The 26,887-nt window shown below is 38.5% G+C and overlaps 1 protein-coding gene across 2 annotated transcripts; it reads right to left on the bottom strand.

Moving 5' to 3' along the window:
* Window positions 1-679: 679 nt before the first annotated feature.
* On the bottom strand, window positions 680-25,357 carry stum (stum, mechanosensory transduction mediator homolog). 2 transcript variants are annotated; one of them, XR_003598490.1, is made up of 5 exons: window positions 24,385-25,357; window positions 8,923-9,105; window positions 7,268-7,373; window positions 6,381-6,389; window positions 680-3,797 (listed from the first exon to the last, which is right to left on the bottom strand). XR_003598490.1 is itself a non-coding variant. In XM_028040787.1 (4 exons), exons 1-4 carry the CDS (start codon window positions 24,593-24,595, stop codon window positions 3,763-3,765), a joined length of 438 nt encoding a protein of 145 aa, XP_027896588.1. In that variant the 5' UTR covers window positions 24,596-25,352; the 3' UTR covers window positions 680-3,762. The 2 variants fall into 2 exon arrangements, 1 of the variants encoding a protein (XP_027896588.1); XM_028040787.1 differs by lacking the exon at window positions 7,268-7,373 and having other exon boundaries at window positions 24,385-25,352.
* Window positions 25,358-26,887: the final 1,530 nt, after the last annotated feature.

Raw genomic sequence — 26,887 nt, 5'->3', positions numbered from 1 at the left:
TGATAAAAAGATGCAAAAGTGGCTTGTAATTTGAACCCTGTAGTAAATCCAACATCTTCCTGAGTCATGGTGCTTAATCCACAGCGGTGGAAACTATTTTATTTTATTTTTTAACAAATATTTCTTTTTATCATGTCTTCAGTCGTGTGTGTATTTTGTGACATTGAAGGGGTTTTGAGATGCTTCCAGAGTCAAGTAGCTGGAAGGCATTTCTGAATCCGGCTGTGTTTACAAGACTAAGAGCTCAGCGGGAGCGTTGGGAGGATGTTGCACTCTGAGCTGTCTGGTAGCAAAGAGCAGGCAGTAACAAATCCTTATTTGGTGAGACAGGACAGTCAGCGAGTCTTAGTGCAATCATTTCAGACAAACAGCTCAGAAATAAGGCCTCAACAGTTTGCTTCAGTGTGGTTTGGTACTATTTTTATACCCTCACAACCACGATCGCGGTAGAGATCGTTAGTCAGGCTATTCTTACGTTTTGTTTTTTGCCATGAAAACAGAAATAATCTTTCTGTAGTTTGGAGTAATTGTGGAACTGCGCCCATGAGAATAAGTTTGACTTGCTGTTGGAAATTTGACCAAAAATTGGTTGGCAATTTGTTTGAGAAACTGCTTTAGCGCAACACATTTGGTGTTTAAATGTTTTGGCAAGCATTTGTAGAGCAAGCATGTTCAGACGTGTAGGTTTATTCATGAGTCGGAGATAAACTCACACTTTATTTGCAATCATAAAAAACTGGACATACAAATGAAGCTAAGGCTGACCACATGGTTGCTGCAGGAAAAACAGAAACGCTCTCGTCCCCACCGCGGTTGAATTTACGAGCAGGAAAAACAAATACATTTGTGATTTCAATAGAAAAAAAAAACATGCATAATTCAGTAATTAATGTCCACACACACTGAGCTGCAAATGACGAAAGTTCAATATTAGGGTGACTATTTATTGCATGATTCCTCAAGCTGCTTATGTTTATCCTAGTGCCACAGAAATAAGCTGAAACTCTGACTTAAAGTTCTGAAATCTCCATTTGTATTTGCAAGCACACATCATTATATGCATTCATTTGATGGCAAAAAAAAAAAAAGTCCACTCATAAAGAAAATATTCTATGGAGCCAAGTGACCAAAGCTGTCCAATCCAACAGCTTGTTTTGTGTAGCTTTCTTCCATTGAAACACAAAATAATAATTTAAAAACAAGATTTTGTAATTACTCAGGTTAGCTTTGTCTGACAAAAAAAAAAAAAAATAGAAAATTTGCTCATCTAAAATATTTAAACGTAACCGAAAAGCAAAGATAGAGGGAGCCAAATACTTTTTCACAGCACTACATGGCCAAAAACTCTAGCACATCAATATTAAACAACAATACAAGAACTCCCATGACACATACCAGAAGTTACTAAATATATACTTACAGTGTTATGTTTGATCTGGATGCTTAAACTGCTTCTAAATCTAAATAAAATGAAGACACGTCAGTAACACTCACTTAAGAGAACATGGATCAATTGTAAGGCATAGAATAATATCACCTTCACAGACATCATTCATCGTTATTGTCATTATCATTTTCTTGCATAAAAACACTGTACAACATAAAAAGACATAAAAACACGGTTTTGTTTTGTTTTATATACAAAACACGGCAGTATAATTGAAAAGGCATTTGGTTAAAAATGCAGACAGCACATAAAATGTACAGGAACTAAACCTGAAATATTCACATTAGGTTTGATGCAGCTGACACAATTACTAATTTAATCATTATGTTTTATAGCCGTTTTGTCTGTCCTGCATAATACCCCACTACTTAACATACTATGTAGCAATATCTGTTAATGCCAGGATTATTAGCCAGTTTTAAAATTACACTATGCTTTGACCAAATGAAGGAACTCTGAGTTCAGTATACAAATATATTTTGAATAAAACACTAGCAAATTTCAATACATTCACACTGTTACTATGTGTTAATTGGAGTAGTTACAACTTCATCAGATCCTATGAGTTGGAAAGCAGCAAACTGTGATAATCTGTGTCCACGGTGCATCACATTATTCTCAGCTTGTGTATAGATTTAAAAAGAAAAACAGGCTATTATCTAGAATAAATTTGCTAAGTAAACTCAAAACCCAAACTTTCACTTGGCTCGAGTCAGCTCATGCTTGACCTTCTCTGAGCACACTTTATGTACTTTTAAAACATTTTTAGCAAACAAGCTCACAGAGGTTTTGATTTGTTGCATTCCTTTTGATCGCAGTCAAGCCACAGTGACCCAGTGGCTCACTTACTCAAAAATAATAAGCAAGACAGTATGAATATGAGGCAGATCCAGACGTTATTAGCTTTTGACCCTGATCTGGCTCCGGACCCTGGAGTTTTTACTGCTCAAGTTTGGTGAAGCTATTTGGTTTCAGAATGCTCTTTGACCTCTGATAAAGTTCCTGGAAACAAGCCAACAACGCAGGCCACTATCTGGCGACCATGAGAAAGCTCTTGTTCAGAGCAACGATTCCAAGGGAACCTTCTGGTGGATGATTGAGAATAGTTTATAGACTTTTCTCACTTTTAACCCAATGCCCTCTCAGATTCCTTTGGTGGTTACCGTTCCACCTTCAGTCTCCAACATTGGGAGTGTTGTATTTATGACAGTGCAGACCTGTAACCAACCACAATCTCTCAGGCTTAGTCTTTTCTTTAAAGTGACAGACGGGGTTGTGGCCTCGTCAAGCGCAATGAGCTGCTATTTTAAGACTTGCTAATTAGATTTGAAGCTTGAATAATGTGTAAAATCCCATTGGCACAGATTTACACATTTAGGATGTGTGAAAATTCAAATCAAATAATGAGGAAAGATGAATCCTTTTGGAAAGAAAACTTAAACAAGCATATTTGAACTACCAAGGTCAGCTTAGCAAACATTTTTGTAATGAATTTATTAAAATAAAATAAAAAAGAGTATAGTTTTAAATTTAAAAAAACACATTTGAGAAAGATGTGTTTGTTTGGTAATGCACTGAATCCATGCTAGCACTTTCTGTGAAGTGCTAGCATTAGCTTGTGCTAACAAAGTTAGCACTGGCTGTTAGTTTGCCACTGAATGGCTTGTTTCTTTTAATCATGATAACAATAAAAGCACTAAGAGATTTTTAAGCAGTGGTGAAATTTAATGGGGAGGTTAAAAATATTGCAAAATGTACATGTAGAAGATGCTAATGCCCTAGCCTGTGCTAATCTAAAGCTCTACAAGCGGAGAGTAAACCTCGTAAGAGAAACCAAAGATAATGTAGCACATAGCTGCTCAGCTTCCAGTTGAGCAGTGGAAACAACAATTTGGCCTCCTGTCAAATTTCACAAACAGCGTATGATCATATGAAGTAATGTTTTGTTGTTGTTGGATTTACAATTTCACTGGATTTTCGCAATTTTTTCAAGCTAATGCTGAAGCACTAGCAGTTATTCCTTTTTGACAAAAACAAAAGCCAAGAAAAACATTTCTCACTTAGATAAAACACAATGATCTTTTTTTTTTTAAATGTCCAAATTCTTTTTAAATATAAACACAAATGCAGTCTGGTGTCGACCAAATCAGCAGCCAGCCTCAGTCAATTCATATCCATTCATTTTTTTTACACGTCGCTGCCATACGCTGTTGTCAACTCAATATCAAGTTAAAAGTCGTTAAAAGTTTTCCTTCATCGTGGTTTTGTTGGGCCAGCTTCATACGATCCGTCAGTGAATGTGAGAGAGACATATCTCAAACATCTTGAGGGATACCTTGGTCTCTACAGCCTGAGGAATCAAGAAACACACAAAAAAAACTTTATATTTTGATATGCAAACATTACAAGAGACAAAAAGCAGAGACTTGTTATCACTCAGCGGATTAGTAGCTCATGAATACTAATCAGGTTTCTTAGATTTGCTTACAGTTCTGGTAAAAAGTTTGCATACAATCATAATCAGAATATATTTCTGAGCTCATTCTGGAAGCTTATTGTCACTAACTTTTAAGATAAGGTGAAGTTGAAGGGTTTGAAGGCTTTCCTCTGCCTTCTTAATTTCATCAACTATGAGCAATCCCTCTACCACTGACCCCTTAAAAGACCCCAAGCTGGATGCTAACACCACCATGCTTGACAGCTGGCAAAGTATTCTGAGGTTTGAAAGCCTCAGCTTGATTTCTCAATTTACTCATGACACCACTGTGATCAAATAACTAACTCTGTGCCTCAGCCGATCAAGAAACTTCTCTCACAAAGGTATTTGACTCGTGGGCATTTGAGCCTCTACTTTCAGCTGACCTTGAAGATGTTAAGTTTGGAGCTGAGGTGGTTTGGATTGTTCTTGAACATCCTAAACAGTTTGCTTTTATCTGATATGGACAGTTTGGGTCAAGTGACTGAGAATTGGACACAATATGGGGATCCAACTGGACAATGAGGACAAACATCAAAGCAGGTTTTGGAAACAATGAAGCTGGTTAACATTAAGCCTTTCGAGTGACAACTGAAATGTCATGGACCATACTTAATGGCAAGAAATGGACAAAAAATATATGAATTAAGCTGATTCTGCCAATAACATTGGTAAAAATATCTAACCAGAATGATGCCAGAAACGTGTCGATTGGTACGAAAAGCATGTGGTTGTACTGCAACTTTCCAGGGATATTAAATCAAATTTTATTGCAAATGAAACAAATTCAATCACATGACAAACCTCTGACCAGAACTATCAGTAAAAAATGAAACAAAAAACAAAAAAAATCTAATACACATTCAGACTCAACACAAAAAATGTATCTTATTCGAAGTGCCAAACAGAGAAAAGGTTGTGAAGATAGTGGGTGGTTGGATGTGTGAAATATTGCAGAAGCAGCAGTGACAGCAGACTCCAACTTAGTTTTTGGTGAGCAGCGGGTACAAGCATGTAACACAAAAATAAGCAACGTGCCGACAACTTCTGCACATCCACAAGAGTGACATAAAAGGGAGTTTTGGAACCGAGTTTGCGCCCAAGAAGTTGTTTTGTTGGCAGAGTCGAGCTGGGCTTGCTGAGGGAGCTTTGCTTTATTTAGTGCTTTAATCAGTGTGGGAAACATCCGACTAAATCCATTCATATTATTTTCTGTTACATTTGACTAGTTGTCACGAAGGTTCAAACAAACAAACTGAGAGGCCAGAATTGTTGGAATGTTGCAATAAAGACACACATACTGGTGAGAGCAATACTGCTTTTGAAATCTTAAATTGTAAATTTTGGTGACATCGAACACGGTTTTTGGAGCTGCACACAGCAAACAAATAGGGATCTGATTTAATCTGACTGAGGGAACAAAAGCTTAGACTGTTTACATTGCAAAATTATTCCACTGTAAATCTCAGATCTTGTATAACTGCATGTTTCTTGTCAGAGAAAGAGATAAATTATGTTTTGCTATATGAATGCCGAGTGTTTCACTGTGTTGCTATGATACAACATTGCTGCAACATTAGCATTTTTAATCTATTAAATATATATTGTCAGTATGTAGATGGTATCAAGTGATGAATGGTAAATTTTCATCCAGACTTGAGGAAAAAATATTTGATTATAATCTAAAGCAGATCTTTTGCATGACCAGCAAAAACTCACACTAAAATGAATTGTGGGTTCGATTCTGCCTCACATTATCATTTCTACTGTGAATGTAGTGACTACTTTTATATAATAAGGTCCAAAGAAGATTACAACAACTGCTTTAGAACTGCTAAAATTGAAATTTCATTAGATTCTACGGTTTAGAGTCCTTTTTGATGAGATACAAGAAAAGGTTCCACAGAAACCATTGTTTTCTCCAGGTGTTTGGACAACAGAGGTTACCTAACTCAAAAATAAACTAAAGGCTAACGTCCTATCCATAAGGACTAACAAATTAACATGTGTTTATTGTTTATTCATGGAATATAAGGGGAGCATAAGACTTGAAAAAAGCTGCTCTTTCACACTTCTACACTCCTGATTTTTCTATCAGATCAAATTACAGGTGAAGAACCAAATGATCAGCATATATGAAAAGACATACGTATGTTTTTTATTCACAAATTCACAGATTTTGTCAGCCTTTGTGTATAAGGAGGGCAATGGTGTCCTGTTTGAGAAGTGACTGCAAGTGAAAACGTAATCTGAAAAGCTTCATGACAACAAAGCCTTGCAATTTGACAACGTGAGCTTTTCTTTGAGGAATTCTTACAGCTTATGGAACATCATTAAAAGCCGATTCATGGCTAGCAAGCGGAGTTTTGTTGCAAAGCGTTTGTCATCATTTGCATAGTATTTGTGAACTGGTGGGACTTTGGACAGTGAGCGAAGAAAAACAACAAATGCACTTACCGTCAGAAACTTTCCAAAAGGAGAGCAGAGGAAGGAAAAAAGAGACAAAGACAAGGTTAGCCAATGATTTTTTAGAACACCGATTGCTGCATTCTTATACCACAAAAAATTGGTCCTTTATATATATATATATATATATATATATATATATATATAATCATCTCATCTCTTAATCCAGATATATTACATGAGCTACTGAAAGGATTTACAGGAACACAACTCTAGTTTGCTGGATCAATGACTGAAAGAGGGAGACTGAGACTGGGGAATAGAAGTGAAGAGGCAGAAAAAAAGAGGGGAAGTAAGAAAGTGGAGAGATCAAATAGACACATTTTTTAGATAAGGACGAAAAAGGATCACCGAAATCATTACATATATGGAGAGAGAGAGAACATGAAAAGAGATATGGAGGCTGATCAAGAGAACAGGAAAACTGATAAAAAAAAATCCAATATTTCCGATTGAATTGCTGGAGGGGAATGAAAGGAAGAAAAAGAGTGCAGTTGAAAAGGAGCATTAACTCCCAAAGCCGCAGAGACTTGTGTGCTGTAATAATGATCTAACAATTAATCCTCTACCCCAACATGCGTGAACGAGTTCGGCTCGAAAAGCCCTGCTAACCAGAAAACACAACAGAAACACCCAGCGCTGCTGCAGCCAGCAGAAAGCAGAAATTTTTAGCAGTGATGGTCGAGGAAGACAAGAGCCCGGAGGCCCGAAAACCAGCCGGGATATGTTCACAAAACCACAGCGGGGGTGCTGGCTCCGAACAGACACTCAACGTTCACAGCACTGCAAGCACACACACCGTCTTCCAGGCGTGTGTGTGTGAACTGATGCGCTTTGATCGCACACAGGCAGCAACCACCTCACATGTGCACACTCACACATGTTCACAAAGGAGGCAGTTCTGCACTAATTCAAAGGCTGCCTCGGCTCACTGGGGGGGATAGAGACTCTTTCTCTGTGCTGGAGCCAGTTCAGGCGTCACTCCTGAAGAAGAAGGAGAAGAAGAAGAAGAAGAAGAATACATTTCATGACAGGGAAGAAGGAGGTGAAATTTGCCCACCTTCCCATCTCTGTTCTACACGCTCTTGCATCTGATGTTTATAAATAATACAAGAGATCTTGAATACATGTGGGTTTTTAAGTGGATTTATATTATTTTGGTAATATTGCTACCAAAGAACAGGAGTGGTGTAAATCAGATTTGTTGTTGTTGCTATGAATAAATCCCAGTGATCAAAACAAGTATTCATCGCATCAATCATAAAAGTGAGCATTTCAATCAATTATTTAGCATGTTGTTTGCTATTCATTTTAGCATTTTTGAATTGCTTGTGATTCCTATTTTTTTCCAGCCTCCTGTCCAGTATGACTCCTTCTTGCTCAAAAAAAGTGGGTTTATCTTTCAAGCTGCAACAGCATCATTTCTAATCTTGATCTCATTAGAAAGCTAAAACACGCGAGATGATTGCAGAGTGAAGATATGCGTCACTGTGTCACAGTGGAATAACCCGGAAACCATATTGCTCCAAATCACAACCGCTGACGTAAACACGTATTCCTCTACGAATCTGTAGAGGAATATTCACAAAGAATATTCACAAAGAAACTGCTCAAGTCTGGATACTATTCTATTTAAATAACATTGTGTCCAGCTCATTTTGGTTGCTCACCTAAAGATTTATTTATTTTTTTTTCCCTTTTAAAGACGTGGAGTTTGACCCTGAGCACAAGGCAGCAGCTCATCTCCACGTCCGTCACTGCGAGTGGTCGACACGTCTGTCAAGTAGTCAGACTCAGGAAAATGGAGACGCGATGCCTGCATATATATCTGAAGAGCTGGCACGATCCAGAGGGAGGTAAATCCCAAAATAGCACACCATGACAGGAGCGTGTACCCTTCACTCTAAAACTCTGTGTCACCTTCATCACCTTCGTCACCTTCATCAGCTCCCCTGAGGGGCTTCAGGTGAAAATATTAGAACTTGTTGCATTTAGTTAAATAAATGAGTTAGAATAAGGGTAGTAGAATAAATTGGCCTTTTTGTGCTTTTGTTACGAATTTAAGCGAATTGTAAAAATAAATATCAATGAATGATTGATCATTTTCAGACTGGCATAAAGGCTGGGAGGGGGACTGACTGTGAAACAGGAAAAACATGAAAACAAAGCACCAATCTAAAACCTAGCTAGTGTTAGAAATGCTAAACATTTTGGACAAGACGACATAGGACGGTACAAACCACCAAATCAGGTCCCGAGTCAACATTTTACCTAAAAGGAAACATGTTTAACTTATTAGACGCATGCACATGAACTGCGTTTAGGCCTCATGGGTGACATCACTGCACACTATAACAACATAGCACCAATTTACACTGTTTAAATTCTTTTAAATTCTGCTTTAAATTCAAACAGGCTGCATTTGATTACAGAGGAAGTGTGAAATGACGAAGAGGTGAAAAGTTAACACTAAAATCCGTCAAAGGGAAACTGTAGAAGAGCGAGCAGAGGGGAGATAAATGCAGCCACTGACTCGCCAGGATGACCATGTCCATTCCCCAGAAGATGCTCATGATCCATCCAACCATTATGACGGCTGTCAGGATCTGGATGAGGGCAGCTGCCACGTTGAGCCAGAACACGCAGCACACGCCTCTCTCTGAGATCAGCTCGCTGCGTGCGCCGCACAGCACGGTGAACGCTGAGACGAAGGTTCCTGCGACAGAAACAGAGGCAAAGAGAAAGTCCTGAGCTGCACAGTTTATCAAAAAGAAAAAAACGAAGGTAATCACCGCTGAGAAGTCTCCGAAGCAGCCGCACTTATCACTGCCCTGTATTTGGCTCTGCGATATTTGTAGACTGGCGTGATTAAAGCCTTTTAAAGTAGTTTCTCCCTCTGGTTCATCTCCGGTGAGTTATATCAAACAACTGTCTTCCCTGAGAAATAGACCAGAGCACTCTGATGAAAACAATTCACCATTTAGTCTGAAGTCAAACTCACAGCAGGGCCTGGAGCTGCTGGAAAACAGGCAGGAAGTCTTCTCCAGACTCATCTAGCATAATTACTACAAGATAAAAAAAAAAAAAACAATAAGCAATGAAAATGTAATTAGTTTTTGTTTTAACATTTGGTGTATGATCTAATGTGTTAGCATTCATCTTCTTGACACAAATTTCAGATTTATGAAGCTCATAAAATTTCAAGGATATCTCACAGTCCCCCGACTCTTCTGACTCCGAGCTATCAGACAAGATCACCACACACACAAGTTAATGCAAACACATATAGTACTCTGCTTGAGGCTGCTACACTTCTTCTGCTTAGAGTAAGAAGCCTTGTAAAAGTATTTATACCCTTTAGACTTGGCCTGGTTATAAACACAAAGTTCAACATGCTTCATTGGGTCTTTATGCGATAGGCCAATTCAGATTAAAATGATTTTCATGGTTTTCCTTCTTCTGGAATCGAATGCATGTGGAATGGCAGCATCATATAATATAATAGAATAGAATAGAATAGAATTACTTTATTCATCCCAGCAGGGAAATTATTTCACAGTTACAGCAGCATAGAGACAAGACACACAACAACCACCACTGAGTAGCAATTGTAGACAAGATAAAATAAAAATAAAATATAACATGCTGTCAATATAAAAAGCAGCTTAGAGCAGTCCTTGCAAAGATTCAAAAAATGCAGATACAGTATGTATATGTAAATATATGTACAGCAAGTGTGCCACAGTGCAGTTGTGCAAAGTTGGACTGATTAGTGCAGAACAATGATTCAAGAATACTCACAGCAGGCAGGAAGCCTGCTGTGAGTATTCGCACAGCTAATTCATGCTGTGCGAATGAACTTCTTCAGCAGGTACAGAGAAGCCGATCAGAGTGGATGGGAGGATGGACTGAACAAATACCGGACAATCCTGGAGGAGAACCTGTTGAAGGCTGTAAAAACCCTGCAGAGCTTCGCCTTCTATGAGGACTGAACATGGTTTAAATTAAAGCACAGTCGTCTTACAACGGCCTAGTTAAAGTCTAAACTTAACTCATTTCGGTAAGACTTCAAAAATAACATTTGGACACAGCAAACTTCCACTCCTTTATAATATTTTCTATTTGTAAAAAAATGGAAAATCTAGATATTGTTCAGCCTCATGTGCCTTTTGATGGTATATTGTATAAAATACATTGAAGTCTGGGGCTGAAACTAGATCAAATTTTTAAAAAAGTTTAAGATGTCTGAATATTTAAACAAAACACTGCACAGACCCCAGTTAAAACTGTATTTATCATAAACATATAGAGTGATTGTAGACCAAGTCGCCACATAAACTGCATTGATTATAAACCACTGGTAGATATGCACCCAGTTTTAACTGGGATTTTACAGTCTCTGTAGTACATCCACTCAGCTTGCAGCCACTGTGGCATCATGTCTTCATTCCCTGGAAGCCCACTGCCATATTAACCCACCACTGACTGCATGAGCTGAAATAAGGGGTCATCTCTCTGGACAATTGTCATTTTCCTGAATGCACCATCACTCCTCACCCAGAACACCTCTGCACACTTATTGTTACCATAAACGTTCTGTGTGAATGTGTGTCACATTGTCTGCGCGCACAAACCACATTATTGTATCACTGTGTTTCCATGACAACAGATGCTCATCAATAGCATTTTCTGAGCATAAAGGCATGACTGTTGCTCTTCGATCTGAAGTTAATGGATAATTCTTGTATAGCCTCCATGTTTTTCTTTTGGATTATCTTACCAGCGATGAACTGCATTGGATTTCGCCTTCTTGTGTTTATTCATCCATTTATAGTCATGAATGGGGTTTAGACTAAGTTGGCTATGTCTTAGAGTATGTTTGTGTTTTAGTGTAAACTGTATTAAACTACTGAACACTGGGTTTTCTAATAAACATAATCTATACTTGTGTGTACTTTATGTATCCGAGTTGTTTTCTTGGTACTTTTTCCATTGGAGCAGGTTGGCTTAAATATTTTTTTCCCTTTGTAAAGAAAATCCTAATCTAAAGTGGCATTTTATATTTACTTGGGTCATGTTTGCCTGGATGATTTAAAACGGTGTGACAAAATAAACACACAAAACTAGGAATCTAAGGAGTTCGATGTATCATTGCTTCTTAGAAGTGACGCACCAATCAGCTGACAGCCTGTCAGTGTGCTGTCTTGACGTTTACTGCTTTGAACAGGGTGGCTTATGTTAATAAAAACTAATTCATGGATGATTTTACTGAAACGTCAGTAGATGTGGTTACTGTTTCCTACTTGAGTGACGGCCTACGATGCTGTGATGTTGCTACGTATTCATCTGCATTTAAAGTAGGAAGAGACAATCTCAGAAGACCTTGTGATGTTATTGTTAAATTGTGACAACAACACGGCGTCAGCTGCGATAAATCCACATTTAATTTAGTCCTCTGTCTCTCATCTGTCTTTCTGTAGCTTTTTAGCTTTTGTTGTGTTGAAAACTATCTTGTATGGCAGGTGTGAACATACAGTGAGACTCCACTCTTTCTAATTAGCTGACAACACAGGAATATCATTACACAGAAACACTACATATTAAACAGGCCTGTCTTATTAATATTACATGCCCTGATACATTGGATATTGGATTAGCCAACTCAGGTTTCAGTTTTGTACACGCAGACACATGGTGTTATGTGAACACACAAATGTATAAGTGTGCTTGTGTGTCTGTGTGTTTTTTTGGGTCACAAATAGGAGCCTCAAAACCATAAAGAAAAGAAATACTGTTACATTTTTTGAAAACGACGATCAGATGTGATCAAACTCCGAACCCATCAGTGGCAGCGTTACAGCAGGACAAACAAGCCTTTCATCTCAATTTGTTGTCTTCTTGCAAGGCTGAAAACATTTTTTTTCCCCAGAAAATGTTGCTTGTTCAAGAGATTATTTAAAATTTTGCGGATAAAAACCGTTGTGTGGATAGGTTTTCATGTAGAACACCTTAATAGATCTGAATTTAAAGCTGTCCTTTTGTATCTGAGTAAACCACTACCCATACTGAGTCCAAACTTGCTGTTATGCTCAAGAGCTTATGACATTAACCACAATTTCTCTTGTCAGAATTGTACTAATTCTTAAAAGATTCACATTGTTAAGTTCAGATAATCAGCTTTAACTAAAAATACATAATAAATGAAAACAAAGATTTCTTAACACTGGGAGTACCAGGGTTTTCGACCTCTCCCTTGACGTACTGAAACATGGTGAAAAGACCCTGAGTCCAAACTGACGACTCTGATGGCTCAAATTAGCATCCTCATATACGTTGTCTGTGGTTCTTTCTTTTATTTAGGTTCGAAAGGAAAATACCTATCACATCCCTTCTTCAATTGTAAATGTGGCCGTTGACCGTCAGGCCAGAAGGTAGGAGTGTGAATAGTCCATGTTGGGGGTGGGTGCGATCTATGATGGTATCTATGATATGAGATCAGATCTCCTGTAGGTAATGCTCTTCAGTTTAGTTTTGAAGCATACATGAAGTGTTTTTGGAGAGATGTGACCTTTTGCAGCTGATCCATGATGTTGTGCTGCATTATCCAGGTCATTTTGCCAAATGTACACAGAGTTTGCAAAACATACAATCTGTTTCAAGAAATATGCAAAGGTTTTTCTAAAAGAAATTAGTAATGATTTTCTTTTAAATAAAGCTAATTGGGTTTAAAATGACAGTTTAGAAATAAACTAACCAAATTAATTGTGTTGATCCACCTCCAAAAAATCATGCAAAAAGTGTAAGCAAAAGAAATCTGGGAGACTTTGCACATGCAAATTTGCATGCAGCCTTTTGTGCTGTGGAGGATAAATAGGTGACTGCTTCACCTATTTAGTTCACAAGAACTAATGGCATTTATTTCAGTCATTATCTTGCGGGGGGTGACCAAGGTTCCATCACTATGTGACAGCTGGTCAGCCAACCTGGCAAACATGATTGACATGGCAGCACTGAATGCACATGTGCTTTATCAGGCATGCATTGGGGTGCAGGAGAGACGGGTGGACTTCCTGGTTGAGCTTGCAAAAGAGTTCGGTAACTCTCATGTGAGTGAGAAGAAGGCACACAAGGAGAAACTGCTTCGGCAACAACCTTCCACACCCAGCTCAGGCAAAAGGGCGAAGTGTCAGGTCAACCATCGATGCAGGATGCGTGTCCTGAGGCTGAAACATCATCAGTGACCCCTCACACCCCCACCATGGACTGTTCTCCCTGCTGCCCTCTGGAAAGAGGTTCCGCAGCATCCGGTGCAGGTCCACCTGGTTCTGAAACAGCTTTTTCCCACTTGCCATCAGACTGCTGAACTCTTAACTGGACTGCACTCAAAAACTGGTCTCCCCTTTATACCTTGCACATGTACAGAGCTAAATAACTTCTATTTTATTTTACTCTGGAGTAACCTCACAACATTGGAACCTCAAACATTGTCCTGAGCCGTATGCAACGAAATTTCATTCTGTATACACCCTGTGAATGCAAAATGACAACAAAGTCAGTCTAAGTCTAAGTCTAAGGAACAATTGTGCAACTGTGAGATGCGTTGAGGCCATTACCAGGGTACTTATAAAGTAATGGCCTTATTTACAGAACAAAAGCACCTGCTAGCTAAAATCCTTCAGGTCGGTCGACCCATCTCTGGGCTCCAAAGGTAGAAATGTTAAATGACCTTTCTCTGGTACTTGCAGAGAAAAACACACTGAACATGTAGCACATCCATATGAGAAGATGTGTCTTGTTATGCTTTCCACTCGGTGTATCCTGCTACATCAGGGTATTATAATTGTGAATCAACAATTTCCATTTATTTATTCATGTAGTCACATTTAGTCATACATAATTAGTGCTTTTCTCCAAAAGAATTACTGTTCTGTGGTTTTCCAAGTTCCTGATTTGAGTTCAGGAAAGCATCAGAAGACGTTTACTAAAAATGCAAATCTGGTGCACTTTGTGAGTTCGTTGATCAAAAACGTTAAGGAACAAGGCAGCATCTTATTGTTTGTTGGAGGTTAGCAGCTCAACAGGAATTATGCAGGTGTACTTTAGTTAGATATATTTGGTGAAAAGTACCTGTAAAAGAAAAGAAGAAAAAGAAAAAACAAATGTAATCTCGGCAGTTTAGATTGCTAATCAATGCTGTTTTCTTTAAGCACGGAAAACTCTTTTTTTAATGGTAACAAACTAAAAGGAAAGGAAAGAAAATAACTTCATGTTTGTAGGGAGAATCATACAATTTTTGACCGTTTTTTTTTCATATAAAGAGAAGCAAATTATTGATCTTTTATTTGAAAAATAGCTTTAAAAGAAAGTTGAACCACCATTTTAAAAATACCAAACAGTCCATGCAACTCTTTTCTTGAAGTCAAATCAACATTTCCATTCTGACAGTCAGCTGATGTCTGGCTATCGTCTCTACGGGCTTTTCTGTTTTCCTGCTTTTGCAAAATCTGAACTGATTTCTGCGAACGCCGACAGCCACACTAGAAGTGCCACTGGGCGCCATGTGCATCGCAACTTTGGCCCTTTCCTCTCTGCAAGCTTCAGTTCTTGTCACTTCGGAGAAATTCAAATACCAGGAGGAAAAAGCCGAACAGGTGGAAGGAAGGAGGAGTGAGAACGGCCCGGCTTCCAGCTGAATCTTGCTCGTTGGAAATAAGGAAATGCCAAAGATTGATCATGTTCCAGTTAGTTTGATCACAGATTATTTCTGTGTTTCATTTGAAGCTAGAAAAATAAATAGGTCAGTCTTTTAAACAAGTGCAGGGAAATCATATCTTGGACGGCACGCTTTCACCCTTAAATGACTAAAAGATGTAGAAAAACACCCTTGACCTCTTGCATTTGAAGTGCTCAATCTTTCACCTCAAACTCACTTCAAAGCCTCTCACATAAAAGAGCAGCAGGAACAGAAACCGCTCAGATCGGATCTTCATGTCGTCGAGGCCTCGCCCACCAACAGATGCTCTGGCTGCCTGGCGGAGCCGCCCACTTTCAGACGTGACTGACAGCGAGCTGCATGGTTACGCATCACTTCCATCTGAGCTTTGGCATCCAGAACAGGATTTATACGGTCGGGCTACTTTCACTTTTCCTGTCTGGTTTCCAGCTTCTGCTCACTCTGTGAGGTAACACGTGTCGCCTTCACAGAGCAGCTGGTGTTAACGTGTTTATCATCTATTATGTCCACTAGGCAAAGGAAGTTATGAGGAAAAGACTTTTCTGTTTTCTTGAAATCTAAAATCGGACATATTGCCTATAGAATTTATTTATTTATTTTTAGCTATTTCTTTCTTGCCTTTATAAATACAAAAAAAGTCAATAAACAAGAAGAATTTTCTCAGCCGGTTACTTTGAGACAGGCTCATGGCCACTGGATTTTTTAAAGCCAGAAATAGCTTCATGTTGAGGCCTAAGACAACATAGCAAGAGCAGGGGAACAAAACAGGAATGCTGCACATTTGAGTGTGTTGGCATGACAACAAAAAATAATGATATTAATGATTGAATTTGCTGCCAAGGTGATAAATCAGCACATTAGAGGTGGAGGTCAGAACTTGAAACACTAGAGACTCTAAAGGTTGTGTCATATTATTAGCAACTATACAGTAACACTAAAACAGAATAACTACATAAAATAAGTTTCATACTCATGCTGCTATTTTAAACCTATCGACTCATTTGTTTCATTTTCTCGGATTAACATATGTACCTTTTCAGCTTGATTGCAGGGAAAACGTATGGGGAAATTTACAAAGCAATATATCTTGTAGAAACTCATCATAACAAAAAAAAAAAGGATCCACAAAATCAAGGGGAAAGGACTAATGCAAATGTGGCAGAAGTAAATTCAAACATAATATACAGAATATAAACCAATATGGCAACACCTCACTGGCAATAACGAACACAGAGAAATGAGGTGTGACCTGCTGAGCATAAATACACAACTGGAACATGATCAAAACACCCCCAAAAATTCTAAATCTTTAAGGATCCTAAAAGTTAAGGAGATATACGTACATTTGGTGCAAGTAAAAAGTTTTGCAAATTGTCTACTTAATGAATACTGCAACCTTTTCTGCTGTAGTTTTCTTAACATTTTCTGTTTTGCTCATATAAAAGGATTCATCCTCACTTCAACCAGACAGTTAATTTACATAATAAATGCTTGCAAGGAATCAATTTGGAAACAAAATATTTGTGCATTAATTCAGTTAAATAAAGTTCTGCTCCAGACAGAAACGTCTGGTTTATATTCACAAACCACGTATTTGAACTCATTTAGTTTTGACCGAAAGACTGCTAAACGTTTATGTTATTTAGTTATGATTTCCTTATTATCTGTTCCTACTACTTCCTCATTAAAGTCAGTCTACGTCTGGCTAGGGAAGTACAGTAGATAAAACGTTTAAAGAATGGCTTTTCATTTTAGAAAAAAAAAAGTCTTTCATAACCAGTGAGGCGAACGTGATGGATGACATTTGATAATCTACACCAAACTTGAGAAAGCAGCACTAATTTGCTTCAACAGGCGACGACTGACTTTCGTCTCCTGGAGCTTCACCACCGCCTCCTCAACTCAGAACAATCCCTTTGCTGTCTGTGACACATCCAAGCTGCTGCTTGATGACAACAGTTAGTTACTGGCTTCGCTTGGTTTGCTCTTTCTCTCTCTGTCCCTATAGCTGTTGTGTTGCAAAAAAAATAATTAAAAATGCTGTATTTTCTAGGCAAAAGACAATGACAGGTTGTGTGAAACTGGTGCTGCTTGTATGAAACGCAGAGAAACACAGCATGCTTGAGTTGTTCCGTAATGCTGTGCAATGGCTGAATTCGACTGTGTTGTGAAAACAGCTTATCTTGTGGGATCTCTTTTAAACTTAACAAATCCTTGAACTAGACATTGATAGACTCCAAAAAAAAATCTTCCATATTTTTTCTCCAGAGGGATCTCCTTGAGCCGTCCCGCCTGTGCTCTTAGCTCCTTTTGTATGTACCATGTAGGAAAATTGTGAGAGTTTGAATGTGTGCGCCTAGATATTAGCCAGACTTATTACTATAATTACACAGAGAGCTCTACAAGGCACCCACTGCCAGTGTGGGAGGCTAATGACAGAGTGTGAGCGTGTCAAGGACAAAAAGAGAAGAAGACTTAAAGGGAGAGGAAGACGACAAAGACATAAGAAATCTAAACTTATTTCCAAAGGGGAGATTGTTTTAGGTAACTTCTAATTATGCAGGTAAAACAGTTAAGTGTTTTTTTTTATTTTTATGTATGGAGTACAAGCTCACCAAATCTGTTAAGAGGTCTTATACAGCTACTCAGCAACACAACATGTTGCTGCAAAAGCAAACTCAGTTTTTGGGAAATATGTCAGCTCTCTGCTTGTGTGCATGATTGACAAAGAAGGGTCATTTCAGTCATTGAACGGCACCAACTTCCTACAATGTGAGAGCAAACTCTGTCATGGTGAAATGTCAACATGAGTCAGTACCTCAATGCGGTAATCACATGACATCAGTCACGCACACACACACACACACACGCACACACCCCTGCAGGCATGGATGCAAAAACATGTGAGTGCTGCGTCCCACATGAGTCCAATTTACCTCTCTGATATCACTATAGTATTAGAAAGAGCACTGGGTAGTTTCTGGCCAGGTAAATCTCAGCAGAGCTTTATTCAGCTTACAGCTCCAATTCTACCAATTTGTGTAATATTCACCATTCGTTATGTTTGCCGATTGAAAGCACACTCTGTGGATCTGGTGAGGTACACATGCAGCTGCCGGAGCTTCACGTCATTAAAAGTCTGATGGAACAAAAAGCTGCCCTTCGCCTGCTGCTGAACAAAGAACTCCTGCTGTGCAAGTTGCATGTTTTTCACTAATTGGGCGCTAATGTTGCAGCAGGTTATTTTGTTGTGGGAATGAATTTTTCTCCTTTTCATACAAACAAAACACAATAGGTGACAATCTAGGAAAAATACACAAGAAAATAAAAGCGGTCTTTCTTTTCCGTTTCGGTTGTCAGGATGTTACATCTCACACTTGTCCTTGATTCTAAAGTCACAGCTTGAAAAATTAAGACAATAAAAGCTATTAGCCGCTGTGATTAACTGCCTCTCTAAAACTCAGAACATGCTTGCTTGAAATAAACTAATTCAACATGTTTCTTGATTTCAGCGTGTGCTGCCAATATTGAGAGTGCAAGGAGCTAATCAGCACATGGTAAAAATAGCTGAACATTTGTCATTTGATGGCCACTCCTGAGGTGACAAAGAAATGCAAGAGCAGACGGTTTAAAATAACCCCGAGGAGCTGCACAGCTTGATGCTGGTTGGTTCATTTCTGATCTGGTTCAAGTGAGTGTGTTTTAGGAAGCCAACATACTCAGTAAAATTCTTAAATGCAAGTCCTCTGTCCATCAAGTGTGACGGCATGATTGGTCTAAGAAGGCAGGCTCTTGTGTACAAGCACATGGTTCTAATTACAAGAAAAACTGAATTGCAGATGAGATGCTGGGGTTCTGGAGGTACTGAGTGACATCAACACTACCATATACCCTTCACCCCCATACACTCAAACACACAGCGGAAGGATGATTTAACGTTATTGGAGATTAACCATACCAACCCAACCGTCCGAATCTGAGCTTTTAACCACACCACTCTGTTTGACATTAGCTGAGCCCACTTCAGTTGTCAAAAACCAGTAATTAATTTACTTTTCATCAACTTTCTCTTCAAAATGTCTCAATTGCTTCCTGGAAATTATGGCTTAGACGACAGCAAGCGAGAGCAAGTCGTCGTTTCCTCCTCCAGAAGCCAACGTGAAGTGACTGATACGCACAGATGGGTTCCTGTTGAACAGCATATCCCCTGCGTTGCAACGCCTAGCATAGCTCCTGCTAGACCGAAAATAAACGCTTTCAAATTCTCTACAAAAAAAGCAAGCACTCTTTAGCCAAACACACACGAGTTCTGGTCTGTTAATGCCTCAAGATTCAATTAACAGAGAACGAAAGTGTAATTATCAACTCAGAAACACTTGTTAATTCTGACCAGAGTGAGAGTCTCTGCTCGGCTTTGTTGTTGGTTATTAATGTGTTAAAAACTGTGCTAATAACCGTGTTAATTTCTGCCCTCTGCTGCTTCCTGTTTTCGGAGCAGAAGAGAGGCAACTGAATGAGAATTAAATTAGTCACCAAGAATCCTGTTGTGTAATATCTATCATATCAACGAGAGGGAAACACTGGGACTGTTGCTGTTTGGATTTCTCAGAAATTTGATATTTGGTTCCATTTCCCAAAAACTTTCAGGAAATAATCTGTTTATCTAATTTTCTTTTTTTTTTTTCAAACTGTCATTAGCTGAAAGGGATAGACTTAGACTTAGACTTAGACTGACTTTATTGTCATTTTGCATGCACAGGGTGTATACAGAACGAAATTTCGTTGCATACGGCTCAGGACAATGTTTTGAGGTTCCAATGTTGTGAGGTTACTCCAGAATAAAATAAAATACAGTATAAAATATGAATATAAATATGAATATAAAATATAAAGTGCAGGATTGACAGTAAAATATAAGTTATTTAGCTCTGTACATGTGCAAGGTATGAAGTGGAGACCAGTTTTTGAGTGCAGTCCTATTGAATCAGTTTGCAAAGAATGTTGATTATTGTTTATTTATCAAGGATAGACAGTAGTAAGGACGTGATAATTAACTGGATCATGTGTATTGAAAGTATGTTTTGATAATTGCATCTGCCTCCTTCTTATGTTGGTTAAAAAAAAAAACAACAACCTGGCAGTTCATGGAAACAGTACGAGTTTTGTTCCCGCACCAAGTATGGGCAGAACCGCTCTAGAGGAAGAATGGGATAATCCTTGGAATAGAGTGTTCAGTTTTATTTCTAAAGAGGACAGGGCAGGCCGCTTATAAAGAGTCAAGGATAACAAGGCACAGAGAAAAAGAATAAAGAGTTGAGCAAACTGGGAAACCTCACAACAAAACACAAAATGACCATAAAAAAATTCCAAATATTTTCATGATATGTGAAAGTAGTGTTTCTAATCTGCTGTGCCTTTTCTGCTGCATGCAAGTCTGGATAAGAAGGAGAAGCTGGTAAGAGACGCTAAGGGTAGGAAACTCAACACAGACCAGAAGTTCAAGACGGTAGAAATCTTGACTAAAACATTTATAGTGAACCTAATAGATAAATGAGATTATTTTCAAAAGGAAAAAATACTGGAAGCAATATTAGGAACTACTTTGCAAAGCACAAGTCTGCATTGCATGCAGGTGAAGCAGATTTACGAGCCTGTATAAAAAGACCAACAACACATTTTACTCAATTAAAGACAATAAATCTGATTCGACCGTTTTGATTTTAGGTCACATAGAATAACCAAATTATTTCATTTTTTTCTGAGTATCAAAATAGGGAGTCAGAAATTAAAATGAACCAAGATTATTATTCCTTTAAACAACTTAGTGAAGCCTAGATGATGACGTCATGGCTTTGTGAGCTTCTCATAGGTCGACTTACAACATGTGTTTTCAAAGGGGGCAAACATTTTTTAAAAACACCTGAAACACACTGCTTCTGTTCCCATCATGTATCTTGCATTTAGTAAATGGAAATAATTTCAGAAATCCTCACTTATCTATTACCAGAGTGTTTTGTTTAATTAAATGTAAAACAGTGAGGGAACAAGGTGTGTCTTTATATCCTGTGTTTCTGGTTCAACTGTTCTTCACCCCCGTACATCAAGCTGATTCACAACTTCATACGGCTTCTCATCCCTCATAATTAATTTACATTTAATTAGTAACCTTTGGATAAATTTGATTCTGTTTTTTTATGTTTACCTTTGACTGACCTTAAAATTTCAGCCTGTGTTTTCCACAAAACAATACCGGCGTTCCGGATGTTGCCCCACAAATTTATCCTAATTTGTTGCACCTGTGCACGAATTCCTCCAGGGGGTGGCGCCCGGCTCCGGTTATCGTCCAAATTCAATCACACTGTTCCATTTTATTATTATTATTTCGGCCGCAAATTGAATAGAGAACGATACGCTGTTTTCAGTCAAAGTCAATTAGAGCCAAACGGCCATGTACACACACGCACCCCCCCCCCCCCCCCCCCCCCCCCCCCCCCCCCACACACACACACACGGACACCCACGCACGCGCACGCGCACGCCATTTTAGTCATCGTTGTCATGGCAACTAGCCACAGCTATTCAATGAAATGTCAAAGCATTGAGGCAAAAAAAATAAATAAATCCCTGCACGCACTCGCACTGTGTGAGCAAGAAGCTTAGACACACTGAGGTGAAGCGTCGCCTTGATGCTTTCAGAAGGCATCTAGGACAGAGTCAGTCAATATTTATGTCAAAAAGTGACTTTCAGAGCAGAATGAGAATTATAAAAGAACAACAATTGTATATTAGAGCTGAATAATATTCAGTGAAAACAGAGCAATTTGAAGTAAAACACATGAAAATTCTCCATATTTTTCTCCGTTCTCTTTCTGTTTTTTTACTTTGAATAACTGCTAATTTCAGGGGAGTTTTTTTATTACAAATTTCTTATAAAAGAATTATTCTAGCTCACCGAGCTTTGCTCTAAGCAAAATGTGGATCGACACACATTTTGTGTGGATGATGCCGCCTGCTGAGACCGTGCATATATTTGTTTGTGTGTCATAAGGGGCCAGATGTTGCTGCATACCGTGACACAAAAACCTAGACGCCCAGCAGAGTGATGGATGAAGGATCAGACGGACTTCAGAGCGTACAAAGGGTTTATACTGCAAGTGAATCAGACTGACTGCATTATGGAGTCTTAATGTTTCCTCAGCTACACATAACAGACAATAATTGATTATAACAATAATTGATTTTTATTATTTATTGGTATATCATCATTAAAGCCTGTTGCAAATATCAAAGTTTCATACATGGTTTCTGTTGAATCTATGCAACATGCTATAAACAGCATGAAAGGCATAAAAAGACACCTACCTGACCTGAAATAATGTTTTTCTAAATGGGGGACTTTCACATGTCATGTTTTCTATTATTACTTATTTCCATTGGCCTGAAAATGGTGGAAATGAAATAGTGATAAATAAACATATATTCTCTTTATATTGTTTATGTCATCACAAAGAGAAAATAATTTGATTTAAATATTTCATAAAATGTTTGGTTTGTTAAATTGTAAAAATGGAAACAATTGTCTGCTAGCCTGCCAGCCGGCAGTCACAGAGTAAAACTTACAGCGTTGCATGAGTTAGTGACTAATCTGGGTTAAGAGCCTGATAAAGAGTTCATTCCTCCAAACAGTGCCACGGTTTGTTGTCTTGATAACAAATGACGAGTCTGCCTACACAAATGTTGCCCACACTTGACTTGATTTATCCATCCATTGTGAGAATATTGCTGCCATAATGATGACACGAGTGACATTTCTGCTTCACCCAGATTGTGACATTTTCTAGTTGCAGTGCATTAGCACCTGGCAAAGCCAGGTTGTGTTTTTAAACACCTTACCCTTTTCAAGAGGTGTGAAAAAGAGCTCTCACTGCCTTTATTTGCCTTTTCTTACGGGTGTTTCACAGAGAGAGACACACTCTGGCAAGTTTTTGAACTTGTAAGTCAGGAGAAAAAGGAGAACTTTGTGAAAGCATCGTCCAATATGTCTAGTGTCCTGGTTTTGCAAATATAAAATTTGAAGTATTCTAGCTGCAAAAAGAGTCCATTTTGGATTATTCAGATAATTAGCCAGGTCTCAACCACTCGAAAAGGTTTTTTTTTTCAGATGTGTTTAATAATAGAGGTCATACATTTCCATTAGCATTCAAGTATTCAACTTGTGGTGTAGACTAATGTATATAAAATAAAAGTTTTATGAGTGCCATTATAATTTCAGTCTAAACCTAATTACACTTTTACCTAAACGCTTCAACTGAGTACTTTTTTTTTCTTGTTATAACAGACATTGTTCTGTTGAAGAATGAATACCCACTTTATGTGGAATTAAGGTTGATGTGACACATAGGGTGTTTTCACTCCAGATGGCTCAGTAGACTCGGTTTGATTGGGGACCAGAACTGCTACGTTAGTTGTATTTTCAGCTGATGCTGTTTGCTTTCACACTGCATTCAGTCAAACAATCCAAACTCTTTGAAAAACCTGTTCACCTCCTCGCCTGTGGTGGCGCTGCACCAAGAACTAATGAAAGAATTGACATGGAAACCTCTGAACAAGACACGAACGCGTCTTCCTTTTTGCAAAATGTACACAAAAATGGAGAGGCATTGGATTTTAGCAGTTGTAGGATTTCTCTTTGGTTTTGGGTAAATGAGCCATTTCTCCTAGACTCACATCTTTGTTTTGGTTGCATTTACCCAGAAAACTCTGCACTATAGTTTGCTTCTTGCTTTTGGACCATTGACACATTGATGCATACCTCCCCAAACAAACCTGGCTTTTTAAGCAAACAAACTAGATGCCAACTAAAGTGGACTAAACAGGCCTGGTGTGAATGCAACTGTAGTCTAACCCCAGGCTTACATCAACATGTGACAGGAAGAAGCTGGAATCGAACCTACAACCTTCCAATTGCAAGACAACTACCCACTGAGCCACAGTTGATTCAGTGGCTATAACGATGTGGTCTACAGGTGTAACCAGATAGTTTATGGGCATGAACATAAAGTTTATGCTCTTAACCCCAGGGTTTAAGGTAAACCATACAGTTTATAGGTGTGGCTGTACACATGAACAACAACATCACATGCATGATACCTTCATTTAGTCATTTCAGTGGGAGACAATGATCAACTTCAACTTTGGTGCTAACTCTTGTAGCATTAATGTCAGATAGCGGTAAGACAGTAGGAGCGATTTTGAACTCACCAAGCCCAGGTATGAAGGTGTTTAGGAAAAGACAAATGACAGCCACGGGGAAAGGCATTGTGGGTATTGCAGCCCGGAGAGTTCCCTTCTTCTCCCGAACCTCCACCACCACTCCTCCACCAGCCATGGGGGCCCCAGCCATGGTTTTGGTCCCTAGGCTGTCCTCAGTTTTAAGGCGCCCCTGCTCTGTTCCTCCTTCTTTCTGAGTCATCTGTCTTTCCTTCTTTTTCTCTCTTCCACCCAGATGCTAAAATGGTAAATATATGTGCAAACTGTACAACAGCAGCTTGTCAAATCTGTGGGAAAATTCAGCTGAAGCCTAAAAACTGTTCATTGACCAGAAGTTCAATTTACACAGGATCAACTTCAAATTCAACAGCTAGCGTGAACAGCTGTCTTTTCAAAGCTTAATAAATTAAAGGATAAATTAGTTGCCCAAAAGCATTTATAATTTAAAGTAAAGGGTTAATGCTTTTCTGAGGTTTGTTTACATCCAGTGAACTTTAAAAACATTCAGCACTTTGCCTTAAAGATTTTCAGGATTAAAGAAATATCTTTGAAATTCACATATCCTGCAAAGGAGGTGCTGAAATCTCTTTGAAAAGTGACTTTAAAATTATTTCAATCAGGAAAAAAACTGTCTTAAAGGAAGAAAGAATTTTGCTCTAAAACAGCAAAAATATTCCATGTTAAGCCATCTCTTCATCAGAGGTCAGTGAGCTGAGTCCTTGTAAAACATCTTGCAAGATGCTGATCTGAGATAACTCCTCCTCAGATTGTTGGAATGCTTTTAGAAAAGTCCTGCTAAATGTGTATAGCCTCTTTCTCTCTCCCTCTCTTTTCTTTCCTTCGTTTTTCTTCCTTTGCTTCTTTCTTTCTGTTTCTTTCTTTCTGTAAAATCCTTTTGTCTTATCTAAATGCACTTCTCTTACGGAGAGGAAACCATGAATACAGCTCTGCTTATTTTACTACATCTCCTTCTCACTCTCTCACTCTCTCCTCTCACTCTGCTCCTCCCTTGTCTTTCCTCCATTTAAAGAAACAGTACACCCATCCAGTGTTTCACATCAATGAGGTCACATGCATCAAGCAGTTAGGCGTATCCGGTCGATGAAGCTAATGTGCCTATTGTTTTATGTTTTATTTATCTTAATGTTAAAATATTTACATGTTGTTTGTTTATTTGTTCACAGAGACAAGAGAGTTTCCAAAAATAAGTGAAAGATAATGGAAGGATAGGATGCAAATGCTCTCAGGTTGATCTATAGGATCATAAAAATCAATGATCATAAAAGCATATAATGCAACCTTTGGGCAAGAAGCAGACACACCGTGGAGAGGTCAGTCTCATACATGCACACACTCATGCCTAAGGACAGTTTGGGTTAACCTAACATGTTCCTGGACAGAGGGAGGAATCTGGAGTACCTGGAAAGAACACATGCAAGCACAAGGAAAACATGCAAACATAAAAAAAGACCCCATGCTGGGATTTGAACCCAGGATTTTTGTGATGTAAGACAACAGTGGTACCAGCTGAACTATTGAACAGCTCACAGTTCATACAGTGGTTCGAAATTGTTATACTTATCATTATTAAACCTAATCATTATGTTCTTTATTTTTTTAAACAACTGGTCTAATTAGGGGTACACACTCCATTACATATCCTAGCTTTTTGAAACTTAAATATTTGAGGCCATGATGACTAATTTCTTCTTGACACTTTCCACTTTCAGCAAGACATTGATTATGTATAATTCAAGTGAAAACCTAACTAATCAGTTAAAGACGCAAGAAACTGTTTGTGTTAGTTTGGAGGTTCACACACCTCTAAACTAAATACTTCACCGAAGCACCATCTGATCTGATTTCAGCATTCAGTTCTTCTTCAGCAGGAATATATCAGCTCCTACAGATTGATATAGTGATAGTTGCCCGCTGCCTTAAAAAGACTGCTACAGCGTCTGACCACACAGAGGAAACATTGAGGAGGAGACACTGAGTCTGATCAAACAATGGATGTATGGATTTTAGCACATGGGGAGGTAGTTGGTATCGGGAGCTGAAGGGGATCTGGTGTGGAAAGTGTGCATGTGATAATAATTTTGTAAAATCCACACATTGTAGAATGGTAGATGTGTTGTTCAGAGCCCTTTGAAAGGGATGGAGTCCAGATTTCTACAGGGAATTTCATATGATTAGGCCTAGATTTGGGTTGCAGTTTGATTGAATACAAATCAATATACTCAACTGAAGTCCGGCTTACAGAGCTTTTATTCCTGAAGCAAAACCGCATCAGCTGCCACTGACAAATACGCCACACTGCCCATAAGACTTTTGTGGACATTTCTAGAGTTCTCTGTAGGGAATTGCACACATTATGGGTCAGATTTAGTTCTGAACCTTTCTGAGGTTAATCAAAATTATTATTTTTTTCTGGTGAAGCTTTTCTTTAGTTGTACTGGACCCACTGTGAGTCTAAAAAAATTTGAAATCCTTC

The sequence above is a fragment of the Xiphophorus couchianus genome, chromosome 15, assembly GCF_001444195.1.
Source record: "Xiphophorus couchianus chromosome 15, X_couchianus-1.0, whole genome shotgun sequence".
Lineage (NCBI taxonomy): Eukaryota > Metazoa > Chordata > Actinopteri > Cyprinodontiformes > Poeciliidae > Xiphophorus > Xiphophorus couchianus.
Note: the sequence above shows the minus strand (reverse complement) of the source record. Positions and strands in the feature narration are given on the sequence as shown.

Excerpts from the sequence above, each read along its gene's own strand:
- stum (XM_028040787.1), bottom strand. The coding sequence starts at position 24,595 with ATGACTCAGAAAGAAGGAGGAACAGAGCAGGGGCGCCTTAAAACTGAG. Across the intron at positions 9,106-24,384 it reads CACCTTCATACCTGGGCTTG|GAACCTTCGTCTCAGCGTTC; the intron begins GTGAGTTCAAAA and ends TTTCTGTCGCAG.